Here is a 23246-nt window from a genome sequence, read left to right as displayed (position 1 = left end):
GTCTGTTCCCATACATCTGTGCTGGGAAAGGAAAAACCCCCTGTGCCCCTTGCCCCATTCCAACTGACCCCTAACGATGCATTTGCTTCTGTAATCTGCTTCTGCTGCCCTCTTTCCTATAAAAAGACCTTCCCCCAGTCTGCAGGCGCGCTTGTCTCCCGAAAGACTAAGCCGCCCCAGGTACCTGTGTACTCAATAAAAGCCTCTTGCTGTTTGCATCCGGAGAGTGGTCTCGCTGTTCCTTGGGAGGGTCTCCCCGGTCTGAAAGACTGCCTACCACGGGGGTCTTTCATTTGGAGGTTCCACCGAGATCTGGAGACTCCTGTCCAGGGATCACCGACCCACCACCGGGAGGTAAGCTGGCCAGCGATTGTTTCCCCTGAATATCAGTGTTTCAGTGTATCCGTGTTTCGGTGTTCTGTGTTTGCGCTTGCGACTGACTCTGTACTAGTTGGCCGACTAGGTCTGTATCGGGCGGACGTGGGGAGCCGACGGGCTCATACCCCCGACCGCAGCCCTGGGAGACGTCTCAGGGACATCTGGGGCTGGATGTGGTGCCTGGCCCATCGGTAACTCTGTGAATCCTTACCGAATAGGATTGTTTGGGGCGCCCCCACAGTCCGAAGGGTATGTGATTCTTCTGGGAGACGAGGAATCCGGATCCTCAGAGTCTCCGTCTGAAGTTTTGCTTTCGGTCCTACGCCGAAGCCGCGCTGCGCGATTTTGTGTTGGTCTAAGTTGTATTTTGTGCGTTTGTCTGATTGTTACTGTCACCGCGGTTGAGAGAATGGGCCAATCTGTAACCACCCCTTTAAGCCTCACTTTGCAGCACTGGCGAGATGTCCAAGACATTGCAAATAACCAGTCACTGGACATTCGGAAGAAACGTTGGGTAACTTTCTGCTCCTCAGAGTGGCCCACATTCAATGTGGGCTGGCCTCGGGATGGAACTTTTGACATCAATGTTATCTTACAGGTGAAGGCCAAGGTGATGGATCCTGGCCCTCACGGGCATCCAGACCAGGTCGCATATATTGTGGTTTGGGAAGCGATGGTTTATGACCCACCGCTTTGGGTCAAGCCCTTCATCGCCCCAAATCCCCCTACCCTCACTTTCTCTGCACCCACTCTACCCCCTCCACTCCTTCCCACCCCTACGGGACCCCCGCCCCGCTCCTCCCTCTACCCAGCCCTCACCAAGTCCTCAGGATCCCCTATCCCCAAAGTTTTGCCTCCAGAGGGCGACTTGCTAATGGACCTCCTCACGGAGGATCCTCCGCCGTACCAGGAGCCAGCCCCGCAGTCTCCGAATGAGGCGGACCCCACTGAGAGAGAGACGCCTGCCTCTCCTGATCCTTCGCCGATGGCCGCGCGCCTGAGGGGACGGAGGGACCAGCCGCATGCAGCAGATACAACCTCCTCACAGGCATTCCCTCTCCGCACGGGAATGAATGGCCAATTGCAGTACTGGCCATTTTCCTCCTCGGACCTTTATAACTGGAAAAATAATAACCCTCCTTTCTCTGAGGACCCCTCTAGGCTGACCGCATTGATTGAATCTATCTTGATCACCCATCAGCCTACATGGGACGACTGCCAGCAGCTGTTGCAGACCCTGCTGACTTCGGAGGAACGGCAGAGGGTCCTCCTGGAAGCCCGGAAGGAAGTCCGGGGACCTGATGGCCGCTCCACCCAATTGCCTAATGAAATAGATTCTGCCTTTCCCCTTGAACGTCCCTCTTGGGATTTCACCACGGTGGAAGGTAGGAATCACCTAGTTCTCTATCGCCAGTTGCTCATAGCGGGTCTCCACAGGGCGGCTCGACGCCCAACGAATTTGGCTCAGGTAAAGCAGGTTGTACAGGGGTCAGAGGAAACTCCCTCTGCGTTCCTTGAGAGGCTTAAAGAGGCTTACCGCAGGTATACTCCTTATGACCCCGACGACCCCGGACAGGAGACCAATATCTCCATGTCTTTCATTTGGCAGTCAGCCCCAGATATCAGGCGCAAACTGGAGCGCCTAGAAAACCTCAGGGAAAGTTCACTCAGGGATCTGTTAAAGGAGGCAGAAAAGATTTTCAATAAAAGGGAGACGCAGGAGGAGAGAGAGGACCGCCTCAGGAGAGAAGCAGAGGAGAGAGAGGACCGCTTCAGAAAAGAAGCTGAGGAAAAGGAAAAGGAGAGGGATCGCAAGAGACATAAAGAAATGACTAAGCTTTTGGCCACCGTAGTGTCAGGGCAAAGGCAGGATAGACAGGGAGGAGACAGGGAAAGGCAACCCCTTGACAAGGACCAATGTGCCTACTGCAAGGAAAAGGGACATTGGGCAAGAGATTGCCCCAAGAAACAGAGAGGGCCCAGGAGATTCGGGCCACCCCGGACCTCCCTCCTGACCCTGGACGACTAGGGGGGTCAGGGCCAGGAGCCCCCCCCTGAGCCCAGGATAACCTTAGATGTTGGGGGGCAACCCGTCACCTTCCTGGTCGACACAGGAGCTCAACACTCGGTGCTAACCAGGGACCCCGGACCCCTGAGTGACAAGTCTGCCTGGGTCCAAGGGGCCACTGGTGGAAAACGATACCGATGGACCACGGATCGCAAGGTTCACCTAGCAACCGGTAAGGTGACTCATTCTTTCCTCCACGTGCCCGACTGTCCATATCCGCTCCTAGGAAGGGACTTGCTCACAAAATTAAAAGCTCAAATTTTCTTCAAGGAAACCGGAGCACAGGTAGTTGGCCCTCAGGGACAACCCTTACATGTGCTGACTCTCAGCCTAGAAGATGAATATAGGCTGCATGAAAAAGATAGTACCACTGTGGCCCCCACTGAGGCTTATTGGCTGGACCGCTTTCCCCAGGCATGGGCAGAAACCGGGGGAATGGGGCTGGCCAGACAGCAGCCCCCTCTAATGGTAAGCCTCAAGACAACTGCTACTCCTGTCTCGATTAAACAGTACCCCATGTCTCACGAGGCAAGGGAAGGAATAAGGCCTCACATCAAAAGGCTTCTTGATCAGGGAATATTAGTCCCCTGCCGGTCCCCTTGGAATACCCCCTTGCTGCCCGTGAAAAAGCCAGGAACTGGGGACTATAGACCTGTACAGGATCTAAGAGAGGTCAATAAACGGGTGGAAGACATACACCCGACAGTTCCTAACCCCTACAATCTGTTAAGTGGACTGTCACCCTCATATACTTGGTATACCGTCCTGGACCTCAAGGATGCATTCTTCTGTCTGAGACTGCACCCCAAAAGTCAGCCTATATTTGCTTTTGAATGGAAGGATCCTAAATTGGGGATTTCGGGACAGCTGACCTGGACCAGGTTGCCTCAGGGTTTCAAAAATAGCCCCACCCTGTTCGATGAGGCCCTACACCGAGACTTAGCGGATTTCAGAGTGAGGCATCCTGGCCTGATGCTGTTGCAATACGTTGATGACCTCTTGCTAGCTGCTACCTCGGCTCAGGACTGTAAAAAAGGAACTGAGGCATTACTACAAGCTTTGGGGAACCTAGGGTACCGAGCTTCCGCCAAGAAGGCCCAAATATGCCAACGGCAGGTCACCTACTTAGGGTACCAAATCAAAGAAGGACAGAGGTGGCTAACGGAGGCCAGGAAAGACACAGTTATGAAAATCCCTACACCCCGGACACCCCGCCAGCTGAGAGAGTTTCTAGGGACAGCGGGATTCTGCCGGCTCTGGATCCCCGGATTCGCGGAACTGGCAGCCCCTCTGTACCCACTGACTAAGCAGGGGGTGATGTACTCATGGGGATCGGATCAGGATGAGGCTTTCCAGAAAATCAAACGGGCTCTGCTCACAGCCCCAGCTTTAGGCCTCCCTGACCTGACTAAGCCTTTTGATTTGTTTGTTGACGAGAAGCAAGGATATGCAAAAGGGGTCTTGACCCAGAGGTTGGGGCCCTGGCGGCGGCCAATAGCCTACCTATCCAAGAAGTTGGACCCTGTGGCCGCAGGATGGCCCCCATGCCTCAGAATGGTAGCAGCAGTGGCAGTCCTCACCAAGGACGCTGGCAAACTGACTATGGGCCAACCTTTGACCATCCTGGCCCCACACGCAATTGAGACTCTAATCAGACAACCCCCAGATCGCTGGCTCTCCAATGCCCGCATGACCCATTATCAGGCCATGCTCCTGGACTCGGACCGAATCCATTTCGGACCAGTGGTGGCGCTCAATCCTGCAACCCTGCTACCACTCCCAGAGGAGGGGGAGACGGAACAACACGACTGTCTCGAGATCCTGGCGGAAATGCACGGGACCAGACCGGACCTGACGGATCAACCCCTCCGGGATGCGGATGTCACCTGGTACACTGATGGCAGCAGCTTTCTGCGGGAAGGTGAGCGAAAGGCGGGTGCAGCGGTAACCACGGAGACCGAAGTGATCTGGGCACAGTCTCTGCCTGCAGGGACTTCTGCGCAGCGAGCAGAGCTTGTCGCCTTGACACAAGCTTTGAGGATGGCAGAAGGTAAGAAGCTCAATGTCTACACTGACAGCCGATATGCTTTTGCCACTGCTCATGTTCATGGGGAAATATACCGAAGAAGAGGGCTACTGACTTCAGAAGGAAAGGAAATTAAAAATAAAACAGAGATCTTAGCCTTGTTAAAAGCTTTATTTCTGCCTCGAAAACTGAGCATTATACATTGCCCAGGACACCAGAAAGGAGACAGCCCTGAGGCTCGAGGAAACCGGCTGGCTGATGAAGCCGCTAAACAGGTGGCCCTGCAGGCTCCGCTAGCCATACTGCCCATGCACCAGGATAGGAGAGACCCCCTCGAATATGATGAGGAGGATCTGAAGCTCCTGGCAGACATGGGAGCGGAGCAGGACCAGAGAACGGGCGAATGGACATGGAAGGGAAAAACAGTGATGCCGATGGCATACACTTATAAGATGCTTGATTACTTACATAAACTGACCCATCTAAGCCCCCGAAAGATGAAAACATTGTTAGATCGGCAGGAGACTTTTTGCTATTTACTGGGGCGAGACAGCATCCTCCAAAAGGTTGTGGACAAATGTAGAGCATGTACACAGGTGAATGCAGGAAAAGCCAAGGTGGGACAGGGGGTGCGAATTCGCGGTCATCGACCAGGAGTACAATGGGAAATTGACTTTACCGAAGTAAAACCAGGCATGTATGGATACCGGTACTTATTGGTATTTGTGGACACCTTTTCGGGATGGGTGGAAGCCTTCCCGACCAAGCATGAGACCGCAAAGATTGTGACCAAAAAGCTACTGGAAGAAATCTTCCCCAGGTATGGCATGCCCCAAATGTTGGGCACTGATAATGGGCCCGCCTTCGTCTCCCAGGTAAGTCAGTTGGTGGCCAAGCTATTGGGGATTGATTGGAAATTACATTGTGCATACAGACCCCAGAGCTCAGGACAGGTAGAAAGAATGAACAGAACTATTAAGGAGACTTTGACCAAATTAACGCTTGCAGCTGGCTCTAGAGACTGGGTACTCCTACTACCCTTGGCCCTATACAGGGCCAGAAACACTCCAGGACCCCATGGACTTACTCCCTTTGAAATACTATACGGGGCGCCCCCGCCCTTCATTAATTTCTTTGATTCCAATATTTCAGACTTTGCTAATAGTCCTTCTCTGCAAGCTCATTTGCAGGCACTCCAAATCGTGCAACGTGAGGTCTGGAAACCACTTGCTGCAGCCTACCAGGAGCAATTGGACAGACCAGTGGTGCCTCATAACTACCAGATTGGCGACACCGTGTGGGTCCGCAGGCATCAGGTTAAGAATCTGGAACCCCGCTGGAAGGGACCCTATACCGTGCTACTGACCACCCCGACCGCGCTGAAAGTTGACGGCATCGCAGCCTGGGTCCACGCGTCGCACGTCAAAGCAGCCAGCCCTCCTGACGGAACCACAACCGGGGCATCATGGAGGATCCACCGCACACAAAACCCTCTAAAGATAAGACTCTCCCGTACCTAGTCTTGATGATGCTCATAACCTCCCCCCGCGCCCTGGGAGAACGCTCAGTCTCGCCCCACATTGTGGGAAAGAGCACCTGGACCCTCCTAGTAGCCGGTACAGATGTGATTCTCAATGTTACAACCATGAAGGGGCCCAAGAATCTAGGATGCCCACCCGAAATGAAAGCCAATCTAGTCACCTTGTTCCAGGCAGTGGGAGGGCTGGTTCCCGGTAACAATGCTGATTGGTATGCCTGTCCGGGGACCCGGAGCCATAAACGATGCTCACATAGCACGGCCAACCAATATTATTGTAACGCTTGGGGCTGCGAAACCTCCTCCTGGGGATCCCTGGCTAGCTCTTGGGGAACCCCCCAGGGAAATGATCCCCTACATATAGAATACTGGGATAAGACCCCTTACCCCTCCGGCCCAAACATTCGCCTGACCTTTTCAAAATGTAAGGACCAGGCCCCTGCCCTAACAGGATCATGGGGGATCCGGAGATACGACCCCACCGGTCCAGACCATGGAGCTATAATTACTCTCACTTATGGCTTCACCCCGGATTCTCCATCCTCGTCCCTGGGCCCCAACACAGTCCTGGGCGACCAACAGGCTCCATCCCCTCCCAAACCTCCCCCAGCGCCAGCCCAACCCCCTTCAGGAAACGCCACCCCGGCACTCTCCTCAACTTCTTTAGCGGAGGGCTCGTTCCCGTCAGTGCCCGCTCCGGCGGTATCCGGAACTGGGGACAGGTTGGTCGGCCTTATACAGGGGGCATATCAAGCCTTAAACTTAACCAACCCTAACCGGACTCAAGAATGCTGGCTCTGCCTACTACCTAGGCCCCCCTATTATGAAGGGTTGGCACTCATGGGGAATTTTACCAATCAGACCTCCCCACCAGCCCAATGCTCCAATATACCACGGCACAAGCTGACGCTATCGGAGGTGTCAGGAGAGGGCCTTTGTATAGGAAAAGTCCCACCCTCACATTCACTTCTCTGCAACACCACACTAGCCCTGCCCCAGGGCACTTATTACCTAACACCTCCCAATGGCACTTACTGGGCCTGTAGCACGGGACTGACCCCCTGTGTGTCTTCCTCAGTCTTAAACATATCCTCTGATTATTGTGTGTTAATTGAGTTATGGCCGAAAATAACTTACCATGAACCAGAATATGTGTATGCTCAGTTTGAAGGAAGACCTAGATTCAGGAGAGAGCCAGTGTCCCTCACCCTAGCCCTCCTGCTTGGGGGATTGACTGTTGGAGGCATTACGGCAGGGATAGGGACCGGAGCAACAGCCCTTGCCGCCACCCAGCAGTTTAGGCAACTACAGGCAGCCATGCACACTGACATAAAAGCCTTGGAGGAATCGGTCAGTGCATTGGAAAAGTCCTTAACCTCACTGTCTGAGGTAGTCCTACAAAACAGGCGGGGACTAGACGTACTGTTCCTGCAGGAAGGAGGACTTTGTGCAGCCCTAAAGGAAGAATGCTGCTTTTATGCAGACCACACAGGATTAGTCAGAGACAACATGGCAAAGCTGAGGGAAAGACTTAAGCAGAGACAGCAGCTCTTTGAATCTGATCAAGGCTGGTTTGAGGGACTGTTCAACAGATCGCCCTGGTTCACCACCCTGATTTCCTCCATTATGGGACCCCTAATCATACTACTATTGATTCTGCTTTTCGGACCATGCATTCTCAACCGGCTAGTACAATTTATGAAGGACAGGCTGTCTGTCATCCAGGCTTTGGTCCTGACACAACAGTACCACCAACTTAAGACAATTTGATCCCGAGAATAGGGATACCGCAGCTGAGTAGATAAAGGATTTTATTCGGAGAAAAAAAAAAAAAGGGGGGAATGAAAGACCCCCACTCACTAAGCAGCAGTAACGCCATTTTGCAAGGCTTAAACTTTGCAGCAACGCAAGTAATTAGAGCAGGGAAGTTCGACTTGAAAATGAGGGCGGAAAAGCCAGGCAAGATATCCACGGTCAGCCGGTCAGCCATCCGGCCTCAAGCGATAAGGAACCCGCAGCTGGCCTGCTCTAATGAGAACATCCCGGTTGCTTAGGGAAACAGGATGCCTAAAGTCAGTATACGTGCCCAATCTAGAATATCAGTAATTCACAGAGGAGACAACTCCCCCTATGAAAGATCCCAGCTTATCTGCTGTAACGTCACTTCAAAGAGCTTTTTGACGTACGACTGTAAGTGCAGAGTAAGGTCAGTGTCCCTGGCTGCAAAACAGGATGTCTGTTCCCATACATCTGTGCTGGGAAAGGAAAAACCCCCTGTGCCCCTTGCCCCATTCCAACTGACCCCTAACGATGCATTTGCTTGGCTGCAAAACAGGATCTATATATCCATAGATTAGGACAGGACATCAATTAACAGGATGTCTGTTCCCATACATCTGTGCTGGGAAAGGAAAAACCCCCTGTGCCCCTTGCCCCATTCCAACTGACCCCTAACGATGCATTTGCTTCTGTAATCTGCTTCTGCTGCCCTCTTTCCTATAAAAAGACCTTCCCCCAGTCTGCAGGCGCGCTTGTCTCCCGAAAGACTAAGCCGCCCCAGGTACCTGTGTACTCAATAAAAGCCTCTTGCTGTTTGCATCCGGAGAGTGGTCTCGCTGTTCCTTGGGAGGGTCTCCCCGGTCTGAAAGACTGCCTACCACGGGGGTCTTTCACATCAACAAGTCCATTTACATTTGATAAATTCAGAGAAAATACTCCATAGCTATCATATCTTGACGATTCCAAAGTCTTGTACCTAATTTACTTTGTAATCATAACTTGCTTTCTGTGTCAGGTAAACAAGGAACACTATAACTATCTAGTCTTCAACTCCCTCAGAGACCCAAACAGGAAATAATATTAGCTGAGTAAACAGAAAGTGTGAGCAAATGACTTTCAAAAACCTTGAGTAATGACAGAAACATCTGACTGCTTGAACAGTCACCCAAGGTTCCTCTGCAATGTTGGGTCATCTATCTTCTACCTACAGGCCTAGCATACTGGACAGACTTTTCTGTAAAGCAGCATATTCTGAAGGGCTGTTCCTCCTTTTCTTGACTATGTTTGGTAGTCACTTTCCTTTGTGTTCTGGTTGTCCAATTAGGACAGCACACTATCAGCAGTTGAGGCAAGGGCATTTTCTTGCCCAATGGCTTACTTTTTGCCACATGGAGCTTACTTTCTTTGATGCCCAGCATCTTCTCTGAAGTAGATTGGTGCTACCAGGAGCAGACATGTCTCATTGTCAAAAAAAACAAAAAAAGAACCCAGGTTATTAAAACATTATAAATGCCATATTCTGTAGATTTCTGGTGTTTGAGGATGACGTGTGTATCTAAAATATATCCTTGAATAACCTTGAAAACATACCTAATGTGACTACAAGTTCATTTATACTAGGTGATTAACTACTAACCTGCATTTTCTTATTATCCTAAACAGTTGGTAATAATACTTTTCAAGGACTAGAAATTTGCATTCCATTGTTAAATGAGTTATATAGGCACAATACTTTGAACAAGGGTAGATATGTATGTACAGTATGTTTTAACAAAATTAAAATCTCAATATACAGAATTTGTATACAATATACAAAAGTCCAATCCAATGTAAAGCATTTAAAACTAGTAATTGCTTTTTAAAAGTAGACTCAATAATCTACCTTTTATCTTATCATATCTATAGCCTCGTATTTTTTCAGAGTAGATTCAATAATCTACCCTTTTATCCTATCATATCTATATCCCCCTTTTTTTCAAAACAAGAATATTAAATCTAATTTCATTTAAGTTTTTTCCTGAGCATTACCAATAATAATTTGTAACTAACCTCCTAAACAAAGATAAACATCCATAATCCACTGAATAACCACACTACCATCATATTCTTAAATTTATTTCCTACTGTTGGGATGTGTGTGACAGTATCTTTTTTTTTTTTTGTTTTTTTGTTTTTTTGTTTGGTTTTTGTTTTTGATTTTTCGAGACAGGGTTTCTCCGTAGTTTTTGGTTCCTGTCCTGGAAATAGCTCTTGTAGACCAGGCTGGCTTCGAACTCCCAGAGATCCTCCTGCCTCTGCCTCCCGAGTGCTGGGATTAAAGGCGTGCACCATCTTTAAGGAATCCTGAAAAGAAAAATGTTTGGTTAATTGTCAAGTCTTGATAGAGGTAGCTGTATCATTTGTTGTCTAGCCTCTGTGTAATAGGAAACTGCAGGGCTTGCCTCTAGTCCTAGCTAAAGTAGTCTGTTAGGCTGGATCATCTTAGATAGTCACCTAGAAATTATTCTGAGCAGCTGGTAGTCCAAAGCTGATCCTGAGGTGGTATTTTTCAGCTTAGTGGTGTTACCATAGACCTGGAGGAGTTGCCATTGTGGGGCCCCATCCTCCTTATAGAGACTTCAAAGGTAGCTGTTAGGTGTGCTCATGGTTCACTGCAGAAAACTGATAGAGTACCAAACCTGATATCATGTACAGGATGGTAGACAAAACCTTTTTCTAGAATTAGTAGTGCTCTATATGACCATTAATATCATGACAAAAAGTTTTATATATATATATATATATATCAGTCTTATAAATCTTATACCTAAAAGCTGTCAAAGGGTCAATATAAAACCAAAGGATTATGAGATTAGTAGCAATAAAATAGTACTTAAATTTTTTTAAAGATTTATTTATTTTGTACACAGTATTTTGCCTGCATGTATGCATGCCGGCCAGAAGAGGGCACCAGATCTCATTATAGATGGTTGAGAGCCACCACGTGGTTGCTGGGAATTGAATCCAGGACCTCTGGAAGAGAAGCCAGTGCTCTTAACCGCTGAGCCATCTCTCCAGCCCTAAATTTTGTTTTTCTTCTGTCCTCTATCATGGCTCTTCTGACATGTGACAAAGATTTTGGATTTCATTTTAATAAGCATGCTTGGGTTTAGAGAAGGAGAGGACACACTCCAGCTCCAAAGCCAGCTTGAATCTTTAATTGGACTGGGATACAAAAAGACCATTTGTGTTATATGTCTGTAGAGAACAGCAGAAACAAACATTTGGGAAGATTTAAGAAATTTTACCCTGTTGGAAATGTAACATACCAGTAGGTCAATTTGCTCTTTTTCTTGAGACAAACCATAAATTAATGTATATTTCTCAGAAAAATATTACAAGATATTACAAAGGACAGTCACTGACCATTCAGGAATAGACCCAGCAGAAGTTATAGTACCTCTTAATAATGATAAAATTGACAAATTATGGGAAAACAGTGAACCTGGCAAAGACTTCGTAGTAATTTTTTGGGAGAGATTAGCAACTATCCCAAAAGCAAGAGAATTCAACTTATAAAGAGAACTAGCTGGATCCTTCCTCACATTGTATGGGACACACCAATAACTGGAGCCCCTACAGTCCATACTGATGCAAATAAATCAGGAAAGGCAGGTTACAAATCAGAAAATTTAAGTAAAGTGGAACAAAGTCCTTATGATTCTGTCTAAAAGTCAGAATTATATGTTATTTTCATGGTACTAAGGGATTTTAAAGAACCTCTCAACATAGTTTCTAATTCACAATATACAGAAAGGGTTACTTTGCATATTGAAACCACTGAATTTATACTAGATAATACAGAATTGATTTTATTATTTATTCAGTTACAAGATACAATTAGGAATAGGCATCACCCCATCCATATACATAGTACAATCTGATCCCATACAGGTCTGCCAGGTCCTCTAGCACAAAATAATGCAGAAATTTATCGATTATTGATTGGAAATGTGCTGAAGGCCTCATAATTTCATAAAAAATCATGTTGCCGGGAGGTACTGGGATCACCTTTGTGTGATGCTATAAATATGTTTTATTACCATTGGTTAATAAAGAAGCTGCTTTCAACCAATGGCTTAACAGAATAAAGCCAGGAGAAAAATCTGAACAAAAATATATATAGAGAGAAGGCGGTGTCAGGGAGATGCCATGCAGCTGCCAAAGAAGACAGACACCCTGGAACCTTACTGGTAAACCACAACCCTTGTGATAAAATATAAAATAATAAAAATGGGTTAATTTAAGATGTAAGAGCTAGCTAGAAATATGCTTAGGCTATTGGCCAAATAGTATTACAATTTTTTTTTAAATATTTATTTATTTATTTATTTGTTATATATACAATATTCTGTCTGTGTGTATGTCTGCAGGCCAGAAGAGGGCACCAGACCTCATTACAGATGGTTGTGAGCCACCATGTGGTTGCCGGGAATTGAACTCAGGACCTTTGGAAGAGCAGGCAATGCTCTTAACCTCTGAGCCATCTCTCCAGCCCCCTTTTTTTAAATATTTATTTATTTATTTATTTGTTATATATACAATATTCTGTCTGTGTAGTATTACAATTAATATAGCTTCTGTGTGATTATGTCGGGTCTGGGTGGGTGGGAAACAAACAAGCAGTCTCCGCCTACAGCGTGAGCTCCGTTTCTCTTTTAGGCAGATTTGGTCTCATGTAGCCCAGGGTGATCTTGAACTCACAGAGGTCCATCTGCCTCTGTCCCCTGAGTGCTGGGATTAAAGGTGTATGCCAACACTGCCTGGTCTCTACGGCTAACTAGTGGCTTAGCTCTGCACTCTGATCTTCAGGCAAGCTTTATTTGTTAGATCACAAACAAAATATCATGACAGCCAGGTTGTGGTAGTTTATGCCTTTAGTTCCAGCATTTAGGATGCAGAGGGGGGCGGATCTCTGTGAGTTCAAGGCCAGCCTGGTCTACAAGAGCTAGTTCCAGGACAATTGGGACTGTTACACAGAGAAAAACTACCTTGAAAAACCAAAAAAAACAAAAACCAAACACAACAAAATATTTAGAGTTGAACACTAGCACTTATAGCCTGACTTCATTTGTAATATTGCCAACTGTCTCAAGATCTTGTTCTCATCACTTTTCTACCACAATAGAGTGTACCCTGGAACTGTGTGCCAAAACAAAGTCTTTCCTTTTTTTTTTTTAAAGATTTATTTATTACGTATAGTATTCTGCCTGCAAGTATGCCTGAAGGCCAGAAGAGGGCGCCAGATCTTTATTATAGTGGTTATGAGCTACCACGTGGTTGCTGGGAATTGAACTCAGGACTTCTGGAGAGCAGCCAATGCTCTTAACCTCTGAACCATCTCCTCAGTCCCAACAAAGTCTTTCTTAAATGACTTCTCAGTGCTTTTTTTCACAGGCAACAAAACAAGTAACTAATACATAAAAGTGGTACCAGAAATGGTATAGACAGGTATAAAAAGGCTCAGAAGGTAAAGGAACTTAGGGTTAACCCTGGCCACTTGGGTTGTTCCCCTAGAGCCCTCATGGTGTAAGGAGAGAATCAACTCCTGCAAATTTTCTTTTACCTCCACTTGTCTTCTGGGACATGCACAAGCTCCTCCAATAAGTAAAGTTGAGGGGGTTCCCTGCAGATGTGTGTCACAGAAGTCAGGAATCAAATCACAAGAGGTAGGAATGAAAACTCTGTTCAGATTTTACTACATTAACCTGCATTAAACTTCAGGCAGTCTGATGCTAGGCGGTTCATGACCAGCATGTTAAAACACAGCACAATTTGGGGAAAGGTTCCTACACAACAATCATTCCAATCCAGGTGCACAAAAAAAGCTTAAGGTGTGACTACATAGAAATTCCTTTGAAAAGTGCACGTGGCCATGAGCTTGGGCTCTATAGCTAAAAGGCCTGGAACCTGGGTGGTTTCTGACAGAGTTAGCACAGTGTCCAGCACGCTATAAAGTATATATGACATTCCCCTCTAAGGCTGGGTTCTCGTAACTGGGAGCTACAGATAAAGATCTGGAGGTAGAGTCTGGGATGAACATTTTGAACGGGGTCTACCTCCACAGATAGCAAAAGGTTACCAGGTTATTAAAATGATCCACCCCCAGCTTTCTAGATGGCATTTTATCTCCTCTGCTAAGCAGAGGCCCCTGCATGTTTTAACATGGCTGGTTTCCCTAGTGATCTGTGGGAGCAAAGAACTTTTGTGTCCCCAACATAGAGCTATAAAAAAGAAGAAAAAGGAAAGGAGTATGTATGGAGTGGAGCTTTCATTAAACAGGTATGTCCTACTTGTCCCAGAACTGGACGGGTAAGGCTACCTGAGCTTCTGGAGTCCAGACGAGACCACCAAGATCTCTAAATTCAGACTTGGAGTTTTAGGACTTGGTGTTTGCCCTGCTGGGTTTTGGACTTGCTTTGGTCTGAGGTCTCCTTGTTAAGCCCCTATTCTTCCATTGTTGAATAGCAATGTTTGGGGCTGGAGAAATGGCTCACTGGTTAACAGCACTGACCCCAGGTTCAATTCCCATCATCCACATAGCAGCTAACAACTGTCTGTGACTCCAAGATTCGACATCCTCACACAGACATCATGCAGGCAAAACACCAAAGCACGTAAAAACAAAAATAGGTAAATTATTAAAAATAGTAATGTTTATTTCGTAACACTGCATATTAGAAATATATACCTCAAAAATTTAAAAACAATTTTTGTGTGCGTGCATGCACATGGCACACATGTATGTATACTCTGTCTTGTAGGGATGCTGGGATTACATGAATTCTGGGAATCTAAACTTAGGTCTTCATGCTCCTCCAGCAAGAGATTTACACAGTAATTTCCCCAGTCTCCGATTTTATCTTAACTAGTTCTGTCAGCAACAACCCAATTTCCGAATAAGGAGACATTCTGAGGGTCTTACTGCAGCATACCTTTTGAAGGATGGAAACACAATGAATAACAAAGAGTCAAGTCTGTTATTATATAGCTAGATGCTGTCTCAATAATAGAAGTCTGTCAGCCATATTATGACATGGATAGTCATGAAGATTGTAAATACAGAAAACATTCTATGACGTATCTCAAAATAGAGAACAGCTTCACAAATCATATCTCAAAAACGAGGATAGAAATCAAATTTTAATTTTTCCAGACAAAAATTTATACCATATTAGAATTTCTGTCATTATTATGTGGAATGATACATTATTGTATAGCTGTAACTTTGATTAATAAATGCCCAAGTTTTATGTTCTCCTAGCATCTATCTTTTTAAGGAGAAGGTCATTATAGAACAAAACAGAGTGGTGGGTTGTGGTGGCCCACGCCTTTAATCCCAGGACTCTGGAGACAGGCAGGCAGATCTCTGTGAGTTCGAGGTCAGCCTGGTCTACAGAGCGAGTTCTAGGACAGTTAGGGCTACACAGAGAAACCTTGTCTGGAAAAATTAAAAAAAAGAAAAAAGAAAGAAACCAGAAGAGGGTATATACAGTGGCACCTAACACTCCTCATGTTTTCAAATGCTTCCTTCCACGTTTTCATGGCTCAACCTCAGTCTTCTTTAAGACGTCAGCCAGAAAAGAAACGAGCATTCTGGGACGGTCGCTCGGTTCCAGGTCCACGGCATGCTGGGAAAAGAGGGCGGGATCACGCCTGAAAACGGCCAATTACCTTAGGGTTAGGGCCTAAGCAGGAGTGCGCACGCGCAGTTGGCCAAGCTTTGCGTTGCAATGGCTCGGGCGCTTTCGGGAAAGGCATTTGTTGTCCCCACCGAGGACCCTGAGTGCTGTTGTGCATTGCCAGTCTCCCGCCCCCTCGGAGGCAGCTAGGTGACTGGAGGTGGGTGTGCAGAGGGGCTGTAGGCGGCCGCTCCAACTTCTGGGTTTGTGGGCGGGACACCGCATCACGTGCCCAGACGAGGGGGCGTGTCCACCACGTGACCAGACGTCGCAAGGGCAGCTGGGTATTTCCTGTGACTGGGCCCGGCACTTTCAGGCGTGGGCGGGGCGGCGGCTGGTCACGTGACGTGACGGCAGCGAGTCCGGCGGGGGTTGCTGGGGTACCCGGCAGTGGTGTTGGGGCGCTTCGGGGGCTGCCTGCCGCCACCGCCTCGCGCGCTCTGTTGCAGAACGCGTTCCTCCGCTGGCTGGTGGGGAATTCTGCTTGCGAACCGGAACGAAAGGAGCGCTTGCGACTCCTATATTGTTACAGCCGTGTCAAGCGGTGGTAAGTTCTCGATCTCGGCTTCGCGACAGGCTTTTATAACTCCGTTCTTTCTGCGGCTGCTTGGATTGATGAAAGGCCTTTTGCGAGGGTTCTTTTTCTCTTTTAAGCCTTCGTTTGTACGTTTGGGAATCTGAAGAGCAACCAGAAGGCTGCTTATAGCAGCGGTTCTCATATTTGCATTAGGATTCATAACAGTGGCAAAATTACAGTTACGAAGTAGCAACGAAATACTTTCATGGTTTTTTTGGGGGTCACCATATCCCGAGGAACTTTATTAAAGCGTTGCAGCATTAGGAAGGTTGAGAACCAGTGACTTATAGGAAGACAGGCCTGACCTCCATGGAGGCTCCAAGAACGTCCAGTTGGTCCACTTGCAAACGGGAACTTAGTGTTGGCTTGTGCTGACACCTTAGGCTCTGAACTAGCTTGGAGTCAAGAAAAGGGCACTTGATTCCAGCGCAGGCCGAGTTAGAGGGGACGGTTAGGCAATTGCCTCATTTTGAGAAAGCAAAGCTAACTTGCACCTCAAGTCAGTGCCTATGCAATCAGGAATTGTACTGAGTTCAGTTCTCTAAGAGCTTGGTAGCTTCCTCCCCTGGCTCGTTTGGCCAGTCTTCATCTCAGCAACCTTCATCATGGTAAAGACCATCACCCTTGTCTGAGGCCCTAGGGGAGTGAGAGCTTTGACGGAAAGATTTTCCTCATTAAAAGGTAGCTAACCCAGGAACAGGAAGAAGTTAGAGTCCTGGAAGGGTTGACGCTTCAAATGCTCGAGCCTGAAGCTATTAACACACGAATATGAAGGAAAACAAAATCCGAGTATCAATTCTTTATATTATGTTTTAGGAGTCTAGCTAAGAAGTCTTCATTTTAAACGGGAGAAGAACTCTGAACAAACTGAGAATGAAAGAACCTTTGGATGGTGGCTGTGAGAATGCAATGGCACAACAAGGGCTTCTGGACAGAGTCAAAGAGGAGCCTGATAATGCTCAAGTAAGCGTTTTCTCTTGAGTTTTAAACTATTAAAAGTTAGAGTCGAACATGGCGGTTGACAGCTTCTGGTTTATAAGTTGGTGGAATTGGTTCTTTTTTTTAAATCGTTAGATGTGTGCTATGAAGGCTGAGGGATAGTTAAGTAGCAGAGTGCCTTCCTAGCACTCTGAGATACCTTGTTCAGTTCTCAGTGCCCGTCGAAAGTGAATAGATGGTCATGTTTTGAATGTACCCTCCAGATTTCATTCACTGGAAACTTGGTTCCTCATGCATTGTTGCTGGGGGTGGTAATCCTATGTGCAGATTCTGTCATTACGGGGAGTGAGTTTGCTGTAAGTGCCAGGTAAGCTCCTCTTTGCTTGCTGTCTTGTTCTTTCTTGGGTGGTCTTCCACTTTTTTTTTTTTTTTTTTGATTTTTGAGACAGGGTTTCTCTGTAGCTTTGATGCCTGTCCTGGAACTAGCTCTTGCAGACCTGCTGGCTTCGAACTCCCAGAGATCCGCCTGCCTCTGCCTCCCAAGTGCTGGGATTAAAGGCGTGTGCCACCACCGCCCAGCTGGTCTCCCACCTTTTGCCACAGGGAATGTGACTAGAGGACTTGGCATCCCCTCTATCTTGGAATTTACAGCCTTCAGAACTGAGAGGAAATTCTTTTCCTTATAAATGACCTGTTACATGGTTTATCTTATGTTTTTGGTGAACCTAACCTTTAATGGCTGAGCCATCTCCAGCCATGCATGATTTTTCTTAGAGCAATACAAAAATATCGAAGACAATGGGTTAATCAGGTTTTTGGTGTTTTGAATGAGAAAAGAGAAAAAGTAGCAACACTGATAGATGGTGTATTGTATAATATGTATCATATGATAGTATGTGGCATTAATATCATTATTAATATCAATGCATGCTTAAGAGAGTGCCCATAATAGCTAGGTGGTGGTGGTGCACGCCTTTCATCCCAGCTCTCGGGAGGCAGAGACAGGTGAATCTACAGAGGAAGAAGTTCCAGGACAGGCTCCAAAGTTACAGGGAAACCCTATCTTGAAAGACCAAAAAAAAAAAAAAAAGTGTGCTCATTATAACTCTCACATATATGATAATATTTTTATTTTATACATGAGGATGCAGAGCTCAAGAAAGCCAAGCAGTATGAATGGATCAGTTAGTAAACATCAGATAGGATTTAAACCCAGATAGTAACATTTCAGAGAACCTGTTCCTCCACATGTAGCTTAAGTTGAAAAGATTATGCAGAATAGAGCCTTCTTATGAATTTTGATTATTTAAAAATTCATTTAACTTTATTTTATGTACATTGGTGTGAGGGTGTTGAATCCCCTGGAACTGGAGTCACAGACAGTTGTGAGCCGCCATGTGGGTCTTGGGAATTGAAGCCAGGTCCTCTGGAAGAGCAGCCAGTGCTCTGAAACCTCTGAACCATCTTTCCAATCCTGAATTTTGATTTTTAAAAGCAACAGGAGACATTATAGGGTTAGTTTTTATTTTTATTTATTTATTTATTTATTTTTTGAGACAGTGTCACCTAATCCAGGATATCCTAAGATTTGCTCTGTAGCTGAGGACGACCTTTAACTGCTGCCTCTTCTCAAATGCTGCCATTGCAAGTGTGTGCTGCCGTGCCAGGTTTTCACTGTAGAGACAGTAATGTGAAACAGCTGTGCGTTTGGAAAGATCCCTTAGATTAGAAAAAAAATAATTTGTGGACAGTCAGTTATTTTGGCAAGAAATTTTTTTACCTTCTCTAGCATTTTTTTTTGTTTGTTTTTGTTTTATGCTCTTTGGTTACTGACCTTATTGAGGGAACAATAGTATTTAAACATAATGAAAATTAATACATTAAAAGTAAGATTTAATGCCAGGGTGTGGTAGTACACATCTTTAATCCCAGCACTTGGGAGGCAAAGGTAGGTGAATCTCTGTGGGTTTGAAGCCAGCCTGGTAACAAAGCGTGTTCTAGGACAGCCAGGACTGTTACACAGAGAAACCCTTCTCGAAAAGCCAAAAACCAACCAACCAAAATAATAATAATAATGATTATTATTATTTAACGTCTCATACCACCTCACGGCAGAATTATTCCAGCACAGGAATGCCAGATAGGTTAGAATTTCATGCCCTCTTTGCTCTAGTAGTGAGCTGAGAAGGTTTGAAGGTGGTGTTTGCAGAATGTGGAGTGGTGGAGGCCTCCAGTGTACTTACTTCTCCTTTCAGTATACTTAATTTCCCTTTAGTTGGTAAATTGTTCCTCTTGCCTTATCTAGTTTAACCATTTGTTTGCCAAGTTTTGTGGATTCTGCTTTTTAAATGTATTTTGAGTCTGTTTCCTAGATTTTTCCATTTAATTATTTTTCTTGTGAATTGTTTGCAGCTTGCCCTTCCTTCACTCATGTAGTTCTTCAAAACACTGTGTAGTGGTGTCATTTTATTCTTTACAGATCTAATATCACTACCCCTCCCAAGTGCTAGGTAGGTGTTCTACCATTCAGCCGGTTTCCTCCTAAATGGTAATCATAAACTTTTGAGTGATATCCAGTGTTTCCCTTTTCAGTACTGTTGGTCATCTGTCTCAGTTTGAATCTGTGCTCCTGTAAGCTATTTGTAGTTCACTAAAAGATAAAAATTAAAATTCTATGTGTTTGCTTTAGGTAATCCAAATTAGCTTTGAACTCACTAGGAGTTAAGGACATCTTTGATCCTCCTTCCTTTACTTTCCAAGTGGTGGGATTAAAGGTACCTGCCTCCATACTCAGCTTAATAGATATATTTTAGTCAGTGTTTTTGGCCTCTTTTTTTTTTTTCTCTTTACTTTGTAGAGTCCTGGTTGGCCTGAAACTCTGTGTAGATCAGGCTGACTTAGAAAACTCAGAGATCTGCCTGCCTTTGCTTCTGGAGTGCTAGAATTAAAGGTGTGTACCACCATACCCAGTTCAAACTTTTCTTTTATTTATTAGATTTTAATGTTATTTTTATGTATTTAACTTTGAAGTTTTTTGGAACTCAACTCTGTAGATAGACCAGGTTGGCCTTGAACTCACAGAGATCCACCTGCCTCTGTGTCTTGAGTGCTGGGATTAAAGGTATGTGCCACCACTGCCCGACTTTAATTTTGATTTTTTTTTTTTGATTTTTCGAGACAGGGTTTCTCCGTAGCTTTTCACAGAGATCCACCTGCCTCTGCCTCCCGAGTGCTGGGATTAAAGGCGTGCGCCACCACCGCCCGGCTAATTTTGATTTTTTAATAACGATTTTTAATTTGTATGTGTGTGTGTGTCTTGTGTATGCCACATAAGTTTGAGTGCCCTTGGAGATAAGAGAGCATCAGATCTCTGGCTGGAGTTTCAGGTGATTGTGACTGACTGACATGGGTCCTAGAGCTGAATTTAGGTCATCTGGAAGTGTAGGCAAGGTGCTGGGAAGGTAGCTTAGAGCTTTACATCTTGATCCTCAGGCAGCAGGTAGATAGAGGACAGAGACATACAGGAACACTGAGCCTGTTGTAAGGTTCACCCCACTGACACACTGCCTCCAGTAAGACCACACCTCCTAATTCTCCTCTGGTAGCTTATCAACTAGGGACTAAGCATGCAAATTTATAAGCCTGTGGGTGCCACTGTCATCCACACCACCACAATTATAGTTGTTTTCTCAACAGCAAATTTGTCTGTTTCCTTTAAATTCAACTTTATTCAAGTTCTCAAGACACAGGCACAATAAAAAAAGATTATTGGCCAAAAAGCACTTGAATGAGTCCATCTCAGTTTCTGACAGTTTCCCTCTGAAGCTTAATGAATCAGGTCTCCACTGTTCACATTTATTTTAGCATTCTTCTCATCCCAGTTCTTTTCAGGTTTTTTGTTTTGTTTTGTTTTTTGAGACAGGGTTTCTCTGTGGCTTTGGAAACTCCAGCTCCTTTCATAAAGCACATTAAATCTCTGCTTTGAGTCTTTGAGTATGCAAGGGCTTTCCTAGCTCAAAGTTTAAACTCTGCCACATCCCTTCCACAAATTAGTTCTTAGCAGTTCTGAACTGGTTACTGCTTGCTTCCTGGTAAGTGTATGGTGTTGTGTTATTTCTGGTGAGAAGGTGGAAGGGCAAGCAAATATATATGTAACAAACAAAGCAGAAGGGAGAGCCCACTCAGTAACTAGTCCAGCACTGTAAGGAATAAACCAGTCCATCTTGATAACCTAGTTACCTCCAAGGAGTCGCACTGCTAGACTGTTAAATTAGGAGTCAAATTTCTTTATATTTTTCTTTTCAATAACCCTGCAATCTACAGTGGTGACCCACTGGTGCAGTAGTGGCACAAGAAGTTGTGGTCACCAGCCACTATCTGGTTGTATTGAAGGTCCAATCCATGAGATGAAACTCATACCTAATACTGCTTGGGTGTCCAAGAACCTGAGACTAGATAGGCCATGGACCTAGCTATGGGGAAAACAGTACTACAATTCTCTACTAAAGGAATGTAGCAACAGAATGACTCCTAAAACACTCTGCTTCCCAGCTGTTATCAGAGATGCTCCCTCCTGCAGTAGATGGGGACAAATACAGAGATGCAAAACTGGACAATGTGTAGAGAATTAGAGACCTTGGAACACTCAGTCCTAAATGAGGTGTTTCCATTAAATCCCTCCCTTCAGGGCTCAGGGAACTTTGTAGAAGAGGAGGCAGGAAGATTGTAAGAGCCAGTGGGGATGGAAGACAAGAAGGCAACAAGGTCTTCTAGACCCAACAGGGCTGATTCACATGGACTCACAGAGACTGTGGCAGCATGCCAGAGCCTGCACAGGTCTGAGCAAGATGGAGTCCCTGTGCTGAAAGAGGAAGAGGATACAAGGCCCCCATCCCTAACCCAGAAGTTGATTGCTAATTGACAACTGCTCACAAAGGAAAAATGAGTTTTCTCCAACAGAATCTGGGTGTATGAGCCACTGCTCCCAAATCATGATATGGGGACTTACTATTAATTATGAATGCTTGGCCTTATCTTATACTTGCCCCTCTAGCTCTTATATATTAACTTAATTTAACCTGTTTGTTTTTATCTACTAAAAGGCTTTGGGCCTTTTACCTGTTTTTCACTCTGTATGTCTTACTTTCACTGCTTCTTCCATGTCTAGCTGGTTGGAAGCTACCTGGCTGACTGGCCCTGGGAGCCTTCCTCTCTTCCTCATTCTCTTCTCTCTCTGGAGCCTAGGTTCCTTCTCCTATTTACTCTCTCTTCCCACAAGCCCCGCCTATCCCTCTATTGCCTAGCTATTGGCCATTCAGCTTTTTGTTAGTCCTATCAGGTGCCTTAGGCAGGTGAGTTTAAACAAGCATAACACACATTTATATAGATAAAGTAATATTCTACAACAAACCATACTTAAGGGTAGGTCCATGTCTAGCAGCAGATGGCCATCACAAAATGAACTCAATGATATATTTGAAGGTCTTTCATCTCATAGTATTATTCTGAACTTTTTTTTTTTTTTTTTTTGAGACAGGGTTTCTTTGTGTAGCCTTGACTATTCTGGAACTCTGTAGGCCAGGATGGCCTTGAACCCCTAGAGATCTGCCTTCCTCTTCCTCCTGAGTGCTGGGATTAAAAGCATGTGCCACCATGCCTGACTGATTTTGTGTTCTTATGAGATTCCTATGTGTGTGTCTTTGTGTTTCTTGGACTTTTTCTTTGGCTTTTTGTCCTTTTTTATTTGTTTTTTTTGTTTGTTTATTGTTGTTTGTTTTTTGAGACAGGGTTTCTCTGTTCCTTTTTCCTTTTTGGAGCCAGTCTTGGAACTCACTCTGTAGACCAAGCTGTCCTTGAACTCACGGAGATCCTCTTGTCTCTGCCTCTTGAGTATAGCAATTAAAAGCATGCCCTATTTGTGTCTTTTGTTTTTTTTAGTTGCTCGTTTGTTTTCTAATGAGAGAGAAAGACTGTAGTTTTGTGTGGGTGAAGAAGTGGGGGAGGATCTGGAAGGAGTTGGAGGAGGGGAGCTGTGATCAGAATGTATTATATGAAAAAGAACCTATTTTCAGTTAAAAGGAAAAATATTTTCAATTGAAATAGAATTTTATTACTTTTTCTTCTCCCTTCCCTCCTTTTAGCTGTCCCTCAAGCTCCTCCTATGACTCCCTCCAAGTTGATAGCCTCTTTTTCTTTATTGTTGTGTGTGTGTGTGTGTGTGT

General features: G+C 45.5%; 2 protein-coding genes across 4 annotated transcripts in view; both read left to right on the top strand.

Moving 5' to 3' along the window:
• The first annotated feature begins 787 nt into the window (after positions 1–787).
• On the top strand, positions 788–6134 carry LOC121447820. Its single transcript, XM_041651106.1, is given in 2 exon segments — positions 788–4496; positions 5652–6134. Coding segments are annotated over 2 exon segments (4050 nt in total). The 3' UTR covers positions 5993–6134.
• Positions 6135–15538: 9404 nt separating this feature from the next.
• Zmym6 (zinc finger MYM-type containing 6) overlaps positions 15539–23246 on the top strand; it is a 43332-nt gene continuing 35624 nt past the window's right edge. For 2 of the 3 annotated variants that reach the window (XM_041652433.1, XM_041652436.1), the window contains exons 1-2: positions 15874–16056; positions 16903–17049. In XM_041652433.1, coding sequence (XP_041508367.1) covers positions 16960–17049 — 90 coding nt within the window. In that variant the 5' untranslated portion in view covers positions 15874–16056; positions 16903–16959. Of the gene's footprint in view, positions 15670–15873; positions 16057–16902; positions 17050–23246 lie in introns of those variants that run through there. The other variant, XM_041652434.1, reaches the window with a different exon arrangement.

This window comes from Microtus oregoni, unplaced genomic scaffold (genome assembly GCF_018167655.1).
Source record: "Microtus oregoni isolate MIOR12 unplaced genomic scaffold, Mior012 000005F_ref0000423, whole genome shotgun sequence".
Classification (NCBI taxonomy): Eukaryota; Metazoa; Chordata; class Mammalia; order Rodentia; family Cricetidae; genus Microtus; species Microtus oregoni.
The sequence above is the reverse complement of the archived record's forward strand: the minus strand, read 5'-3'. Positions and strand labels throughout refer to the sequence as shown.